General features: G+C 40.2%; 1 protein-coding gene across 2 annotated transcripts in view; it reads right to left on the bottom strand.

The window, feature by feature from the left end:
* RAPGEF5 (Rap guanine nucleotide exchange factor 5) overlaps nucleotides 1-16695 on the bottom strand; it is a 164714-nt gene that overhangs the window by 124318 nt on the left and 23701 nt on the right. For both annotated transcript variants that reach the window (XM_068404779.1, XM_068404780.1), the window contains exons 2-6: nucleotides 12010-12060; nucleotides 10791-10897; nucleotides 9643-9764; nucleotides 8090-8258; nucleotides 2389-2455 (exon numbers count right to left, since the gene is read on the bottom strand). In XM_068404779.1, the coding sequence (XP_068260880.1) occupies nucleotides 2389-2455; nucleotides 8090-8258; nucleotides 9643-9764; nucleotides 10791-10897; nucleotides 12010-12060 (516 nt within the window). The remainder of the gene's footprint in view (nucleotides 1-2388; nucleotides 2456-8089; nucleotides 8259-9642; nucleotides 9765-10790; nucleotides 10898-12009; nucleotides 12061-16695) is intronic.

Here is a 16695-nt window from a genome sequence, read left to right as displayed (position 1 = left end):
ATAGATGAGTCTCGGGCCATCTGGAGATGTAACTGCCTAATTTTTCCTTAGCTAGTTAGCTACAGCAATAAAATGGTTCATTTAAAAAAAAAAACCCACAACTGTCCATGTGCCCTGCTGCTCGAATCACACAGGATGTAGTTCAAAGGTTTGACCTTGCAAGCTAGATGTGAAGCACTCTGAAATCAATGGCAATTACTCACATGTTTAAGGATATGCATTTTACTCAAGTGTATCCAGCAACAGTTAGATTCAGTTCTTAAACTCAGAAAGTCACTTTGTTTTGTTGAGTGCTTTTCTTTTTTTAACTGATGAAAAAACATTATTCTTCTATTTTTGAGAGGAAAAGCTTTTGAGGGATTCTGGCAATGTTTTATAGAGTTGGTAGTTTTGTGGGGTTTGGAAAATATATAACTTTGTAAAAGTATTTTATGTTTCTCTATTTTTTCTCTCTATGGAACTAAAAATGGAGGATATCGACGCTGAGTTATCCTTTCATTTTCAGTTAGGAAAAAAAGGTAGAGAAAACAAGGAATTTGAATATAGAGAAAAAATAAACAATTTTAAACCACAAAATTTTCTAATGTCATACATTTTAAATTATTTTTGCATAAGGTTGAGCATACAGAACCACTGGCTTTCCAAACACATTTGTCTTAACAAAATACAGCACAAATTCTCCTTCCATTTCCTTTTTCAGCAATTTCAATATAGTACTTTATTCGTTTGACTTAAAATAGCTCTTATCCTCATGCCTTTTTCATGACAACTTCACCCGGCTTGGTTCACTTTCATCTCTATACTTTCTCACATACCCAAAACAGAACTAGCACTAATTCCATGTTTTGCTCATGCTGTGATTTAGGTGTGATGTTCGCAGAACCATACATTCACAGAATGGTTGAGGCAGGAAGGCATCTCTGGAGGTCATCTGATCCAAACCCCTGCTCAAAAGCAGGGTCACCTAGAGCAGGTTGCTCAGGACCATGTCCAGTTGAGTTCTGAATATCTCCAAGGATGGAGACTCCACTACCTCTCTGGGTAACCTGTTCTACTGTTTGATCACCCTCACAGTAAATAATGTTTTTCTTATGTTTAAGTAGAATTTCTTCAATTTCATTTTTTGCTACTGCTTCTTGTCCTGTCACAAGATGTCACTGAGAAGAGCCTGGCTTAGTCTTCTTTATTCCCTTCCATCAGGTATTTATACACATTGATAAGATCCTCCTGTAGCCTTCCATTCTCTAAGCTCAACTCCCAGTTCTCTCAGCCTCTCCTTGTAAGTCAGATACACTACTCCCCTGATCATCTTCATAATCATTTGCATACATTTCAGTACATCCACATGTCTCTTGTGATGGGAGTTCAGAACTGGACCCAACACTCTAGATCTGTCACACCAGTGCTGAGTAGAAGGGAATGATCACCTCCCTTAGCCTGAGGATGACACTTTCACTAATGCAGCCCAGGAGGCAGTTGGCTTTCTTTGCCACAAGGGCACATTTCTGGCTCATGTTCAACCTGCTGTCCAACAGGACCCCCAGGTCCTTTTCTGCAAAGCTGCTTTTCAGACAATCAGCCCCCAGCCTGTACAGGAGGATAAGGTTATTTCTCCAAGATGCAGGATGTTGCATTGCCCTTTGTTGAACTTCATGAGATTCCTGTTGGCCCATCTCTCCAGCCTGTCAATGTCCCTTTGAATGGCAGCACACCAATCTGGTGTATCAACTGTTCCTCCCAGTTTTGCATGACCTGCAAACTTGCTGAGGGTGCACTCTGTACCATCATACAGATTACATTAGATCAAATGAATCTAGCTTAACCTTCTGAAGTCCTGTCTGTCTGCTTCTTCGAACAATGATCTTACAGCAAGATAAACAAGATGCACCAAATTCTAGCACAGATAGGACAAGGTGTTGTTTATTATGATGGAGTTTATTAAGGCTAAACATAGTTGGGAAGCCAGATAACCAAGCTTCCCAGGTGGGTCTCCTCAGAAGCTTATAATAATCTACACCAGGGCTGCTGAGGCTCTTTCTCTCCCTTTGTCCCCCACCCCATCATTGTCTTCACACTGATGTCCACTTGAGCAAGAGGATCTGAGTGTAAGCTACCTGGCAGAAAAATCACCATCATCATCCAAATTGTTATCTCCTGGGCCATGAATAGCATGGATTACAAGAGAGCAGGCTGCAGCAGTCCTTACTTGGACTGATTTTAATAGCTTTGGAATTGCACAATAAGACCTCAGTAAAGCTTCCTCCTTTCAGAGACAAAAAAGTAGTTTGCATTACAAACACTTCTTCACTAAGACTTTAATATGAAAGGACCCAAAACATGACAATATTTCAAACATGATCAGTACAAACTTTGATGCAGTGACCTTACCGCAGAAGTGAGACGAGCAAGAATCTCAGCATTGGTTTCTGCTGTATCTTCTATTTTTTGATCAGGCCTTAAAAAAATAAAAATAAGATTTTATTATTTCTTTCATTCTGTTTCAACATATTTTGATTCCTGGAAAGCAAGGAACCGTGTAGCCACAGGCACTAATGTAAAAGGGCTTTTGAGATTCCACATCAAAATGATGACTGCAACATGACAATAATTAACTGTGTCAGTAATGACAGAGTACACCCTTTGTCCCTTGCAGTCAAGAACTCTTTTGATCGGACTAACGTGAAACAGCGAGAGAAGTCTTCAGCTATAAAAATACGATGAAGAAGCGAAGAATGCAGGACCCTCTTAGCTCAAATTTGCTTATTTGAATGCATATTTTGCTCTGCTAAAAATATACTCCATCAACAGAGCAAAGAGTTTTCCATCTACCCTCCACCCAGGTTTGCTAAGGTGTGGAGCAACACCTATGCAATACAAGCTGACATAGATAAAAGCAGACAACATCAAAATCATTATATGACACATGGAGCTTGATATTAAAAAAGTACGTGAAAATGAAAAAAAATACATGTAAGAAGCCATAAATTAGCAAACTAAAGCAACGGCCAAGAACACTATTATGTTGTCTTGACAGTGACTCACAAGACAGAGAGTCTTAATGCGTCTTTGCAAAATTGGGGCAGTGCAGGAAGAACCCTTCTAGAAACTGTCACAGAAGTCTGGCCCACATAAAAAACACACAAAAGCTGCTGTGGACAGCATGGGATAGGACTGTGTTTTTCTTTAAAACAGTTTAATTCCCATCACTAAAACATCTGCGAGACTTTTGGAAGGTTTATTGACGATCAGTAGAAAGGTACCAATGTGACAGGGTTATTACTACAGGAAAAAGAAAAAGAAAATGCCCTTGAGATCTTCACTTTCCATGGTATTCAAGAAGCATGGCATGCCAGCAAACTGAGCAGATAGCAAAACTGCAGCTGCTGTAATACACATAAATCCCAGGTATTAGCAGAAGTTTCTATCTTTGACTAAATTATTCAATTGCTCACATGCCTTGATGTGCTTATGGAGAGAGTTGACAACATGTCTGGAACATGCAGCTGGTATATTGTGGTTCTTACATCCCATGTCCAAAAATTTCTTTCCCTGATTAAAAAATTAAAGTCAGAAAGCACATAACGACACATGCATTCATTTTGGGGCAAGCACATTCAGACCAAAACGGTAATTCAGATTAGAAATCACAATTATTTTCGTAACTGTCTTTCATATTCAAAGAAAAATGTGATTTAACATTTTAAGTGTTATAAGCAGCCCAAAAGAAATAAATGAATGAAGTTTCATTTACAAAGACTGATTTATCCAGTCTTTTTCTTTACAATTTAGAATGAGATTAAAATGACTGACCTCTTTGGATGCCTATGTTTCCCTACACACCTGATCTCTTCTGATCTCTCAGAAACACGCTAGGTCCTGATTCTTCTAAATTGGAGACAAAAGATAGCAGCTCAGTAGACACAGCCACAGATGCAATCTATAAACTCAGAACAGAAGATAGCATAGCTATTTTCATCTTGGGCCTTGATCACTTCATCTTCTATTTAAAAATACTCCCAGTATTCATTTGCATATAAGCAAACACTTCTGAAACCATTAATATACTAAAAATTACAGTCAGCTCTCCAGAATCAGAGGAGAAGAGTGTATTATGATACCCAGGCTAATGGAAAAAAAGTAAGACAGAATGGATACTGAGGAACACAATCAGGACAGATATCATCCAATTTTTATCAAAAGGAGCCAGCTAAGACCTGGTAGGGCTGGCACCAAACAGGAGCTACAAAGCCCAGGCAACCAAGCCTAATGCTTACACAGCTCAGTGGCCCGTGGGCTCAGTAGTACGTTAAGCAGAGTGAGATGCAGGGATGCTTACCCTAGATCCGCATGCAGGCAAATCAGGTCCACCACAATTATTACTGTACGCCACATGAAAGGAACTGCAGTACTTCCCTACCCGCTGATGGAGGAAGCGATACGGATACACCCATGGTCCTGAGCCTGGACCTCAACTGTCCAATGTAGAGCCACTACCTGTGTCTCTACACTGGCTTTACAATTCACCTACAATGCCAACAAAAGACCCACGGATACCCGAGAGCTGTTTGCGTTCAGCAAAAGCTTTCCAGGAACTCCATAAGGCAGTAACTAAATGAATATCCCATCCTGGCCATTTGCATTAAAAACAAACACTTCTAAGAATGGTTACTTTTCTGAAATTAATAAAATGTAAATTATTTCAGGACAGAAGACACAGAATATAGCGTAACACTTCTGAAAAGAAAATAACAAGCAATATGAGATAAAGAAAAAAATCCCCTGTTAACATCTCTTCAAATAATTAAAAAAAATATTATGGGGTACATTTCAATAGTGTAAGGTACCCAATGCATTCTTGAAATGTTCATGGAGTCTACCAGTGGTTCTGGGAATTAGGTGTTGTTATAAACACCCTTATTTACAAAGAAGGAAATAGAAGCACACAAAGATTAAACACCTGATACAAAGCCATTGAAGTCACTGGAAAAGAATTCAGAAGGCACCGGATGAGAGCCTAAGTGATTGCTCAAGGTTGTAAGGAAGTCCACGGCACAGCTTCCAATACAGAAAATACAGCGTTTGTTCCCAGGCTATTGCACTATTCACTTCTTTTCTATTCAACTAGAATTGGCTGTGATTAACATAGGGTGTTTAATGACCCCAAGAAGCCTCTGCATCAGTCCCATCTCATTTGACAACATTTACAGGGGCTCAGTCCTGAAGAATACACATAACATTAGCCTTCAGTTCAGTCTGAGCTGCTAAAAATCCGCTATGTCCCATCTTGTTTTCCATGGGAATTTCCCAAGGTCAAAAGGCAACAGGGAGCATTTATTCAGGAACCATAAGCACATCTCAGGCTTCAGAACACTATTTTCTTTGTAGGACTTACTATAGTATTATTTGGTAACACTGCGAATACTGACCAGAAACAAATACAAATCCATCAAAAATCTGTACAGCAAGTTGAGACCAGGCCATGTTTATTTAATAGGGTTTCCTTATTTAATAGGGTTTCCAGAAGAGCTACTGAAGGAAGCCCCCAGAGCTGCTACTGCCTACTCAGGTCTACAGACTCCTTCTAGGAGAGAAGATCCATGGTGCTCCACAGAAAACCACTGATGCACCCAGCAGACCAGGCAAGCGCAAGGCTGCTGCCCACCAGTTGCGAAGGAGACAGAGCTTGCTCGTGTGGCTCCCAGGGCCACCAGGAGGTATCCAACGTTGCCTTCTGGTGCACAAGCAGCAGTTGCTTCTGATTTCATCAAAAGCAGGGAATCTAATTAATAAGGTAAGAATTTCTCTATCCCTACATACATACAGAATCAATGCTATCAATACAGGCTATGAGAAGAACTAAGACAGAAAAATGAATAGAAATATATTAAATTACAAGAAAGACTATGCTTCTAATGGCATGCAAAACAGATTATATATTTGAGAAAAGACAAACACTCATTGAAATGAAGAGTTTTTAGAATTGCTCCCTTTATGAAAAAGAGTATATGGGTTTATTTAACCTTGTCAGATAACTTTAACAAACACCTCATCTATTCCCTTTCAGATTGTGTTTTAGCGGTGTATCATTTGCATCAAGCATGGAGAATTTCAAACCTGGAAAAGCCTCCTTTCCCTTTAATATCATACTCCCTCGAGAGCATACCATTATTTAAAATTCTATTCCTTCAATATATATTTTTTTTAAAAAGCACCCTCACAATCTGACAGGTAAAACCTCCAGAAAGTAACTCTTCAGTGACAATGTTCCCAAAAGGAATCCAACTTTAACTAAAATTTGAATAACATGAGCAGGAAGGAGATAGAAATGTACATTAATGAATAATTGTTCAATTCATGTGACAGGGATCATCCTCCACTAGAAATGATGGTTGCACTGGAATGATAAAACTGCAAAGCAGACTGTAAAATAGTGGTACTCTCTGGCCAAGGTCAGCATGCAGGACACATTTTTAACTCGAACCTAAGAAGTCTTCAATCCATTTTCCTACCCAGCATCCTTCACGTAACACATCAATATGACCTATCTATTCTGTCTTTTTGATTCAAAGCCTTCGTACAAGTAGTCACAAACCATGAAAAGTGGTCTGATTTGCAGTGATAACGAGGAAAACCCCAATTCCCACTGAAATCAAGACGAAACCGCTCTGATACTTAAGGGACAGACAAACTGCTTAGCACCAGAGTAGGCTGGAAGACAAGAATTTCTATTTGCAAAAAAATTCAAAACGTTTTCTCACATATGAGTCATCTGCTTAGAAGATCACATTCAGTCTCCTGCTCTAGCCAATCTGGGGTCCTTGTCACTTGGCTACAGTCACTCAAGCTGAGCAAATAAATGCGTTTTCAAGGAATCACCACTCCAGAACTGCCAGTTTCTGGTTGGTGAGGGCAGTCAGCAACAGGGGAGGGAATCAAGTTGCTGCCCTGAGCCATGCCGAGAAATTACTGAGATTTTTTTCTATCAGCTCAACATGTCTGAATTTAAGAAGCTGGGCTTGCTTACAGGGACTTTGGGTTTTGTGCTCCTTTGAAATATTTCCATTGGACATTTATTTGAGAGAATGTGTTTTTTAAATCTAATATGTAGAGAAGGAAGCTACTTATAAAGAAAGTTTTGTCTTTGACATCAAAGAGGATAAATCCTAGTACTGGCAGAGTAATAGTTCTCCACGGTATAAGTATCAGGTTTGAGGATACATCGTGCTAGGGACAATGAAAGAATTTAACCCAACTTGTCTATCCAGGCCAGCTCCTGCAGATTTGCTAAGGCATGAGGGGTGATGAGCCTCCAGACCTCTCACTGACACCTCTTTCCTATATTTTGGCCTCTCACTGTGGCACAAATAACTATGGTTTCCTTCTAGCTGCTCTAAATAGGCAATATTTAGAGCACAGCTGTATCAGCACAGAGTGTATGATAACATCCAATAGTCAGGTGAGAGAGGAGACATACAGGAAGCAAAACAAGACTTAAAAGGCATATTCTGAAAAAGGAATAATAATGTGAGATTACAGAGCTCCAGCAAACATGCAGTAGCAAACTAAAATCAGATGACTGAAGCTACCACATTTCTACCCATCCTCTCTATCCATCTGATAGCTGATCCTGACACAGCACAAGGGCATTTAGGGCAGTGCTAGATTAACAGTTAACAGTTGGACTTGATGATCTTAAAGGTCCTTTCCAACCAAAATTATTCTACGATTCTATGATCTGATCTGCTGGTCAATCAGCTCCACAGCATGCCTGCCGCCAAATTCATGCCAAACCTCCATATGTAAGAGGAGACTGAAAAAATAATAAAGCCATTTCCCAGGAAATATAGCAAGCTAGGGTCAGCAAGCTAGTGCATAACTACAATATACCAAAAACCCCAAGTCGAGTGTCTTCATTTATCTACCCACACTGACTTTCTCAGATGTAAAGCGCATCTCTGCAAAGCTTGTCAACTCTAAAAAGAAAGCTGGCTCATTTGCATGGTGGTTTGGGGGTAAACAGTATCATTATAAGCCAGCCACTTACAAAACAGTCAGCAAAAGCTGCAAACAGCTGTGTACACACACTTACAGATTACACATGTCAGTCCTGGGAGGAGATAATGGCAGTAGTTGCAGTAGGAGCTTTACTCCATTCTTCCATCCTTCGTCTTTCTCAAATTCACAGAAAAGGTAGGTACATTCATCCGCTGAGAACTGGTAGAAAGCATGAGTGTCTTGAAAATAGAGTTGTCTGTCCACTGTTAGAAAAAATATCATTAGATAGCCTTTAAACCTTTACCATGTAAAGGTTCTGTGTCACCACCACATTCTGTATTGCACTTGACTTTAATGCTGAGTTGCACCACCACCCAGGGCAGAAGGATCACAAACTCAGCATAGAAGTCGTCCTGCCCTCTTGTATTAACTCAGTGCATCCAAACAGGACAACCCCAAAACCTCAATTTTAAGATCTTCAGGCTCCTGAAATTCAAGCGTTAAGACTGTTGAGTATTTAATCAATTTCGGAATCAGTTCAGAATTGGGGAAAAAACCTTCCACTTTCAGATTTCTGAGCCTCAATTTTCATTGGCTTCTAATCTGTTCTCACTAATGGCCAGGCATTAGTAAACAAAATTGAATAATGGGGATGCAGCCCATCATTATCCCAGCTTCTCCTCAAATTCAGGGCTACTGGATTTGTAGACTGGATCTGAGTAAGATGATGCGCCAGTACAACAGCTGTCATCTTCCCTGGCATAACCAGGATTGAATTGGGATCGAAGGATGGTGTCCAAAGCCAAAAGCACAAGCTCCTGCTAGGAGAGTCATTCAGCCCTTGCTGAGGCTGCATGATTAGACATACTGTCAGTATAGTTGGAGCAGAAGACGACCTTTAAGTATACTGTCAGCATACAAAAGCAGAAATCTTCCATAACACCTCACCTTTTCGCAAGGAGGAAAGTTAAGTGTCTAGCTCTGAGTTGAGCTACCTAAGTAGTCCCAGCAATAAAGTCAAGTCCATCAGATTTCCAGAGGCTGGTTACCAGTGTAATTATTGCCACCCAAGTATTGCCACCCAAATTATGGACCAAACCCCTAAATTTGGTGGGGAAGGTGGAGACAGCTGGGTAGAACCTGGCATCACCACCATCTCAAGGAGCTGAATCCTCTCTCAATCCATTGTAATCTAAGACTACGAAAAACAGAGATCAGAAGGGAAAAATCACTAAAAGCTAGAGAAGTCATCTGGTGAAGCCATGATCTGCAGTGACTAAACAGCTGCTGTCTTGTGAAAAACCTAAAAGAGCTTGAGGAGAAAAAAAAAAAAATAGGCTGAAAAAGACACACACGCAGTCTGCAACTTGGTTACAGACAATTACATTTGCAAAAGCAAAAGAAAGGAAATATTGTCAAAAAAAGAAAAAAAAAAAGAGATTCATCTTTGGTATTTATGAAATGAAAGGTTACAGAGTTGAGCCTACCGAAGGCATAGTAAAATAAACAACTGTCAAGAAAAATGGATCAATCTGCATTTTTTTTCCCCCCGTTTCCCTCCTTCCTCTCCCATCAAAAACATGAGTCTTATCCTATGCAGGAGAAACTGATAGTCTTCCTCATGATAGAAGTACTATCAAGACTGACCTGATAATATAATGCCCATATCCAGCAGGAGCTGCCACACTCCAACTGCTGTAGATCTGCACTTAACAAAAGGGCACTGCTCCAAAAGCCAGTCTACCAGTTCCGATCCAACACAGCTTCTCCTGAAAATAAGCAAAACATAACTTCTTACACTACAGTAATGTTAAAATGCTCTTTTATAATAAAGAGTTATTTTAAAGCTATTAAAAGTGAATCCTTTTGTTCAGCAGGGCAAACCCTTTGTCTCTATTATTAATTTTTGTAATCCTACTCATTTCAAGGGAATAAATTATTCTGGCAAGTTTCAGGGGATGCCCCTAGTTACAACGAGGGAACTTGTGTTGGATGAGTAAGTTCCCTTACATACCTAATTCATGTGGCACACTTTACAATATGTAATATTTTTATCAATTTGTGCTGCATACAGACAGTCATCCAAAGATGTATAAGAGCTAAATAAAATCCAGCTTTTAGCCTCAGGATTTTATTTCCTTTCTGAGCATAGGCATAAGCATTCAGCTACACAATATATGTGTAAGACCTTGAGTGTTGCTCTAGGATGTACTTCATCTTGCACATTATTGGTAAATTTCTCTTTTTAAATCATAAAAAAAAAAAAAGTTGTGGCTTTTTCTTAAATATGGATATGAATGAATGGTGCTATAATAGAGACCTGCACATTTTGGCATAATTGAAAATAGGAGGAAGCATTTATGCTGTAATGCAACACAAACGGAAAATCACTTCATTACAGAAATATTCCATAAATTACATGCAAAAATCACTGTGTAAATAAATCTTAGGAATCCAATTAATCTTTTTTATAACTCCAGACCAGGGCTGAATTTAATACTCTTTCTTTTTAACAAAATAGCAGGCAAACACAATTGTATATGAAATCATAAGCAATTAAATTAATGGACATACAATCAGGCCACTGCTGCTTTCTGACAACTGACAAAGTAACATAAAAAAAGATTTTAAAATACATAAGATTTTAAAGATTTTTTTTTTTTTAGAAAATATTTTCAACTCTTAGTAACACACACAAAATCTCACTCTCAGAATTCACTCTCTTGTCAAATTAGGGAATAGACAAATGCAAACAAAATCCATCCAGTTGATTAAAACGAACAATCTCAGGTTACCTGCAAATGCCAGTAGGGTACACCCTGTCTTTAATCAGGTTAGATGCTTGTAGAGTAAAAATATCCCTGAGAGCTCTCCCAGCACAGGAAGAACTTTCTCCATAAATCTGAATTAAAAGAGAAATTGAAAACTGTGACACACAGGAATTTATTCCTGCTGTAGTAAATTGCCTTGCCACTGTCCACTCCCTCCCTCTGAGCAATGCCTTCTCCCCAGCTAAACGATAAGCAAGCAGTCAAAGACTCATAGGAAATGTACCCCAACTTCTGCCATACCCTGTTGTATCATGGGTTGCAGATGCTCCCAAGAGCTGGACTACTTTTACATTTGCTGCCTTAGAAAAGCAGAGGTTTTACTGTCACAGCTTTACCTTTGAACAACAGACAAGTTCAAATGAAAACAAGTGTTATTTTAGCAAAGCAAAAAGACTATACTAACCATTGCAAAACCACACAAATACAGTAAAATTTAAACATTATTCTATGTGTATTTGAGTTAAATAATTTAATAGAAGCCTAATACCCATTTCATAGTTTTTTCTTTTTGTTCAGAAACTTTGGAGGTATCCTATGATAGCTACAGGTTGGTTCATCCGTACCTGTCCAGGAGGATGTGGTCTTTCAGAATGGACACACCTCTGTCTTCCCCCCCACCTGATTTCTACCTCACACCTCAAGGCTGCAGATGTGTCTATCAAAACAGGACCCAACTCCATCTTCCATAAAATCATGTTCCACCTGGACTCTGTATACCACTCCTTACTCATGAATTTAACTCAGGCTTCTGTTGCAATGCTTCCTCACCATCCCAGCAAAACACATCAGTAACTTGAAAGCAAAACAATGCTGTAGTTTCACCTTTTGTTTGTTTGTTTGTTTCTTTCCTATGTTTAGGAATCTTTCAAGGAATATAAGATAGTCCCAAGACAGTAAAGTCTTGTGAGATGCAAAAACAAGAATTCTCAAATATTGCAAAAGTGAGCTAAACAGTGGCAACCGTTCAAATGGCTGTGAAGCAAGTGCGCACCAGAATTCACAACAATTCCGTTTGCAAATTCAGTAATAGAAATAGACAATTTCTAACACACACAAATTATAACTTGTTAACCGGATTTAACTGCAGGTCACATTCACAAGTGTCTTCAAAGCTATAATTAAGCAAAAAGATTCCTAATATGTTGTTTGATGAAATGGAATTAAAAAGAAACTTGACAAGTACCTTGTTTGAAGGAGTTTCCAAATAGGGATTTGAAATTCTTCTGGACAGGGTCTGTAAGACAATTTGGTAAAGCATTAGTTTTGTTCTGGTTTTTGTAAGGAAAAAAAGTAGCAGCAATCTAGGTCTTTTAGCTATTGGAATCTAAATAAAAAGAATTTATCAAATCTTCTGAGTAGTCTAACTGAAGTCTCCAAATAATTTTTTTTTCACATAAGGAAAAAGGTTTGGTAAACTCAGTTCTGTGTTGCTTACTATATTTATTCTTGATCTGGAAAAGAAGTTGAGCAATGAGGTAGCAAAGTCTGTAGACAACACACAATTATTTGGGTCCAGAAGGACAAGAAATGACAGTGAAGAATTTAAAGACAAACCTAAAAAACGCTAGGTGAAAAGCCAGTATCATGATGAGTTCAACATTAAAAGCAGCATGTACTAGAGGGAGAAAATGTAATTACACATGCTTTAATACCTCTTAAAGCAAACTTTACCAATTCAGTAAAGAGACCTCAGGGTCACAGAACACTTCTCAAGGAAGACCACTCTTCTAAATTAAATTCTTAATTGTAGTTTAAAAAAATATTAGGACAAATGAGGAATAAAACGGTGACCTGTAGGGAGGTAACATTGCTCTAATGGAGATCAGCATTATCTTTGCCATGCCACATGCTGCACTGGTAACAGCATCTCAAAAAATGGACACTCCAATGTTAGAGGGGATTCAGACAATAACAGTAGTAGGAATAATAAAGGACTTGGATACATTTTAAGGTGAGAAGAGACAGAAAAGACTGTAACTATTTACCTTACAAAGGAGAGTTTACAGGAGACATAACGCAATTATACAAAATAATGAAATGGCACAGAGAAAAGACAGACTTTCTGTGCTCTGTTTTATGTAACATGAGAATAATCGATCACTCAATGAAATTAGAGAGGATTCATATTTGAGGAGATAGAAAGGAGAATGGCACATAACTCTTCACAGCAGGGAAATGTAAATGCCAAAACCTTGCCACTGATCAATAAAGACTGGGGATTTAAAGTTATAATACTAGCAGTGAAACAGAACTCTGGAAGGCAAACAGAGACGGGATAAACACCTCTATGACAGTCAGGTTACCCCACCTTTACTCACCAGGATAATTCCATATCTTGTCAGTGTTAAAAGACAAGATATTGTCTATTCTGATGCTTACTGGCAACTTCTATCTTACTACAAGCCACACAAGACACAAATAAACATTGCCTAAAAGAAGTCTGGAAGTGGAACAAAAGACATTGTGCAGGTGCACTGGCAGGACAATGGGAGGATTGTGTGGTGCTCCCTCCCATTATTCCAACTTGTAGGCAGCATAATTAATTCCTCGCTTTGAGAAGGATCCAATTAACACTTGGTATATTGTAATCATAAAAAAAAAATCATCCTTCACACCCTGTAAGAATTGCAGAATCCACATTTCAGTAATGCCACCTGCTTTCCCCCCCCTCGCTATATTCTTGTTACTGTATTTTTAGAAAGGGAAAGGAACTGACAAGGAACCACAGAAGCATCTAACATTGTTTACCCTTCCACGCTCATCACAAATGTTAGTGTAGTTCCATGCATAACAGTAGCTCCATATGGAAATACTACAACATAAAAGCTTAATTCCCCTCTCCTGTACCCAACAAAGATGCCGTAAGAGTGCAACATGCCTCAGATCCCACTTACTCCTCCTAGCCGGCACATCATTAACACCTCGGTTCTGCAGCAGCCCAACATAACACCACTTCACTTGGTTTCTGTCCAAGTCTTTCATTCAACAAGCCTCACTCACTGCAGCAGCATGGTCAAAGCTTATACATCAATTTCCCCCCTCCCTGCTCCATTCCGAGGTGGGCGCTAACAACGTTATCACCAGCAAGCTAATTGCACTGGCCCAGTCCCCGGCATTCAGAGGACGGCTGAGCCTCAGCCAGGGAAAATACTGCTACTGCAGGGTGCTGTTAAACGACAGCATAAGACCACACTCAGCAAAAAGGACAAGTTTGGTGGCCTTCTACAACAGGGTTACAGCATTGGTGGATAAGGGAAGAGAAACTGACATCATCTCATTGATGATTTCATCAATGAAGCAAAGCAAAGCATTTCATATTGTCCCACATAAATCCTTGTCTCTAAAATGGAGACACATGGATTTGACAGGTGGACCTCTTGGTGGATAAGGAGTTGGCTGGATAGTCACTCTCAAAGAGTTGCAGTCAACAGCTCTATGTCCAAGTGGAGACCAGTGACAAGTGGTGTCCCTCAGGGGTCCAGGACTCATATTATTTAACATCTTTGTCAGGGAGATGGACAGTGGGATTGAGTGCACCCTCAGCAAATTCGCAGAAGACATGAAGCTGAGTAGTGTGACTGATACTCTAGAGGGAAGGGATGCCATCCAGAGGGACCCTGACACGCTTGAGAGGTGTACCCATGTGAACCTCATGAAGTTCAACAAGGCCAAGTGCAAGATCCTGCATCTGGGTCGGGGCAATCCCAAACATGGATACAGGCTGGGGGATGAGTGGATTGAGAGCAGCCCTGAGAAGGACTTGGGGGTACTGGTGGATGAAAAACTGAATATGAGCTAGCAACGTGCGCTCACAGCCCAGAAATCCAATTACATCCTGGCCTGCATCAAAAGAAGCACGGCCAGTAGGTTGAGGGAGGTGATTCTCCCCCTCTACTCTGCTCTCGTGAGACCCCACTGCAATACTGTGTCCAGCTCTTGACCCCTCAGCATAAGACAGACATGGACCCGCTCGAGTGGGTCCAGAGGAGGGCCACAAAGATGATCAGGGGGCTGGAGCTCCTCCTCTACGAGGACAGTCTGAGAGAGTTGGGGCTGTTTAGCCTGGAAAAGAGAAAGCTCTGGGGAGCAGCCTTACAGTACCTGAACGGGGCCTGATGGAAAAGATGGGGAGGGACTCTGTATCAGGGAGTGTAGTGATAGGACGAGGGGTAATGGTTTTAAACTGAAAGAGGGTAGATTTAGATTAGATATTAGGCAGAAATTGCAAGGAGTCTGCAAAAGGTGACTGAGGATAAAAACTAGTAGAGAAAACAAACAAAAAAAAAATCTTCTCATTTATCCTTCAAACCACACAGTGCTAGCTCTGGTGCAAGGGAGAGAGAAGGAATTCTAGCCCTGAAATGGGAGAAGAGAAGACAGGACAACGGCTTCTGTCAGTGGCAGCCTGAACCATATCAGCTTAGAGAAAGCATGAAACACTGGAGAGCCCAGGAGAGCACATTTAGCCTGCCATGCAGGAATCTACACACTCAAAATTTCTATAAAGATAAGAAAATGGAAACTGCATAGGAAAAAATAAAACAAAAGTGGAAGTGGCATTATGGAATACAAAAAAATGATCTTTCCTGTTGATGCTAATGCAGCCTGCGTAACGTTGAACCACTCACTGCCGTTAGGCTGAAATTCGTATCAAATTTTAGGAGTTTATGTTCTAGCTACCAGGCTAGATCCCCTTTTCCTTTTTTATAACTTGCCTCAATAAATATTTAGCTAGCACAAATTCCCTTCATTTTGTGTTACTGAGTGCACCTCTGTTCAACAGGCTCTACTTTGGCTGTTGGGGACAAACTGGGCAGTCCCCTTCCAGAGAGAGAGGAAGAAGAGGAAGTGGATCGGGAGTCCAGGCTTTGTTTGAAAACCCCAACCTTCGAGCTGCTCTGTGGGGGAAGCACCACTCCTCCCTGAAGGTTATTTGGTAAATATAGGCTGCTCCTCCCAAGTAATTTTGACACACACACCCCCGAATTCAAAATACATTTGCAAATAACTCTTAGAATGAGCCAAAATGTGCTTTTAAAGCAAACTCATTAGTCATCAAGCAAACAACTCATCTCTTGTGAAAACTACCTGGGAACAGCTATTGCTGCCCATGCCAAGTGCTGCTTTCCAGGCACTGCCACCCCAGTGTTCCCCTGTGCCTCTTCACCAGCTTGAGAAGAAGCTTTGGCAAACCACATGTCAGGGAGGAGATGCGGATGTGGCAGCATGTATGGTCCTGGGGCAGGAGACCATATGTGGAGCAGATCCAGAATGCTGGGTGTCCTCCAGGAGGGCTCTCCCATCGTCCATGAGAAGGTGTGCATAGGTAGCTTCAGCTTCTCTGCTGGGGATGCAGGAAGAAAGAGGCAGGGAGCTGGTGCCTTGGGCTGGGCGATAAGGAGCATGAAATATGAACGTGGCACAGGGATGGCATCCTAGCTTGGGGATACAACTTGCATGTGACAGGAGAGGACAGTTGAGAAAGGTGGCCCAGGAGAAGGTTTTGGAATAGGACTGCTGGGATCCAAATCTGAATACACCACCGATAATCTAGTCTGAAAGAATGGGCGGATTAGAATAAAGTGACCAACAAGTAATTTAAAACTACCAGAAGGAAATTCTTCTCTACATCCATATAGCCAGCTCATGGAATTATTAGCCTAAGAATCAAATATTCCAGCTAGATTTTTAAAATCGGTAACTAATTCAGTGACTGATTCTACAATGCAAGGTCTATATCCAGGTTTAAATTAGTATCGCTTCAACTGGACAATTATTTTTAAACAAGCTGAGAATCTCTGCCACTATTTAAAGCTAAGCATGCAAAGATATTGGTGATAATATTTTAATATATGAGCACAACCTGATT

Source organism: Nyctibius grandis, chromosome 7 (assembly GCF_013368605.1).
Source record: "Nyctibius grandis isolate bNycGra1 chromosome 7, bNycGra1.pri, whole genome shotgun sequence".
NCBI classification, from domain to species: domain Eukaryota; kingdom Metazoa; phylum Chordata; class Aves; order Nyctibiiformes; family Nyctibiidae; genus Nyctibius; species Nyctibius grandis.
This window is presented reverse-complemented; position numbering and strand designations above follow the sequence as displayed.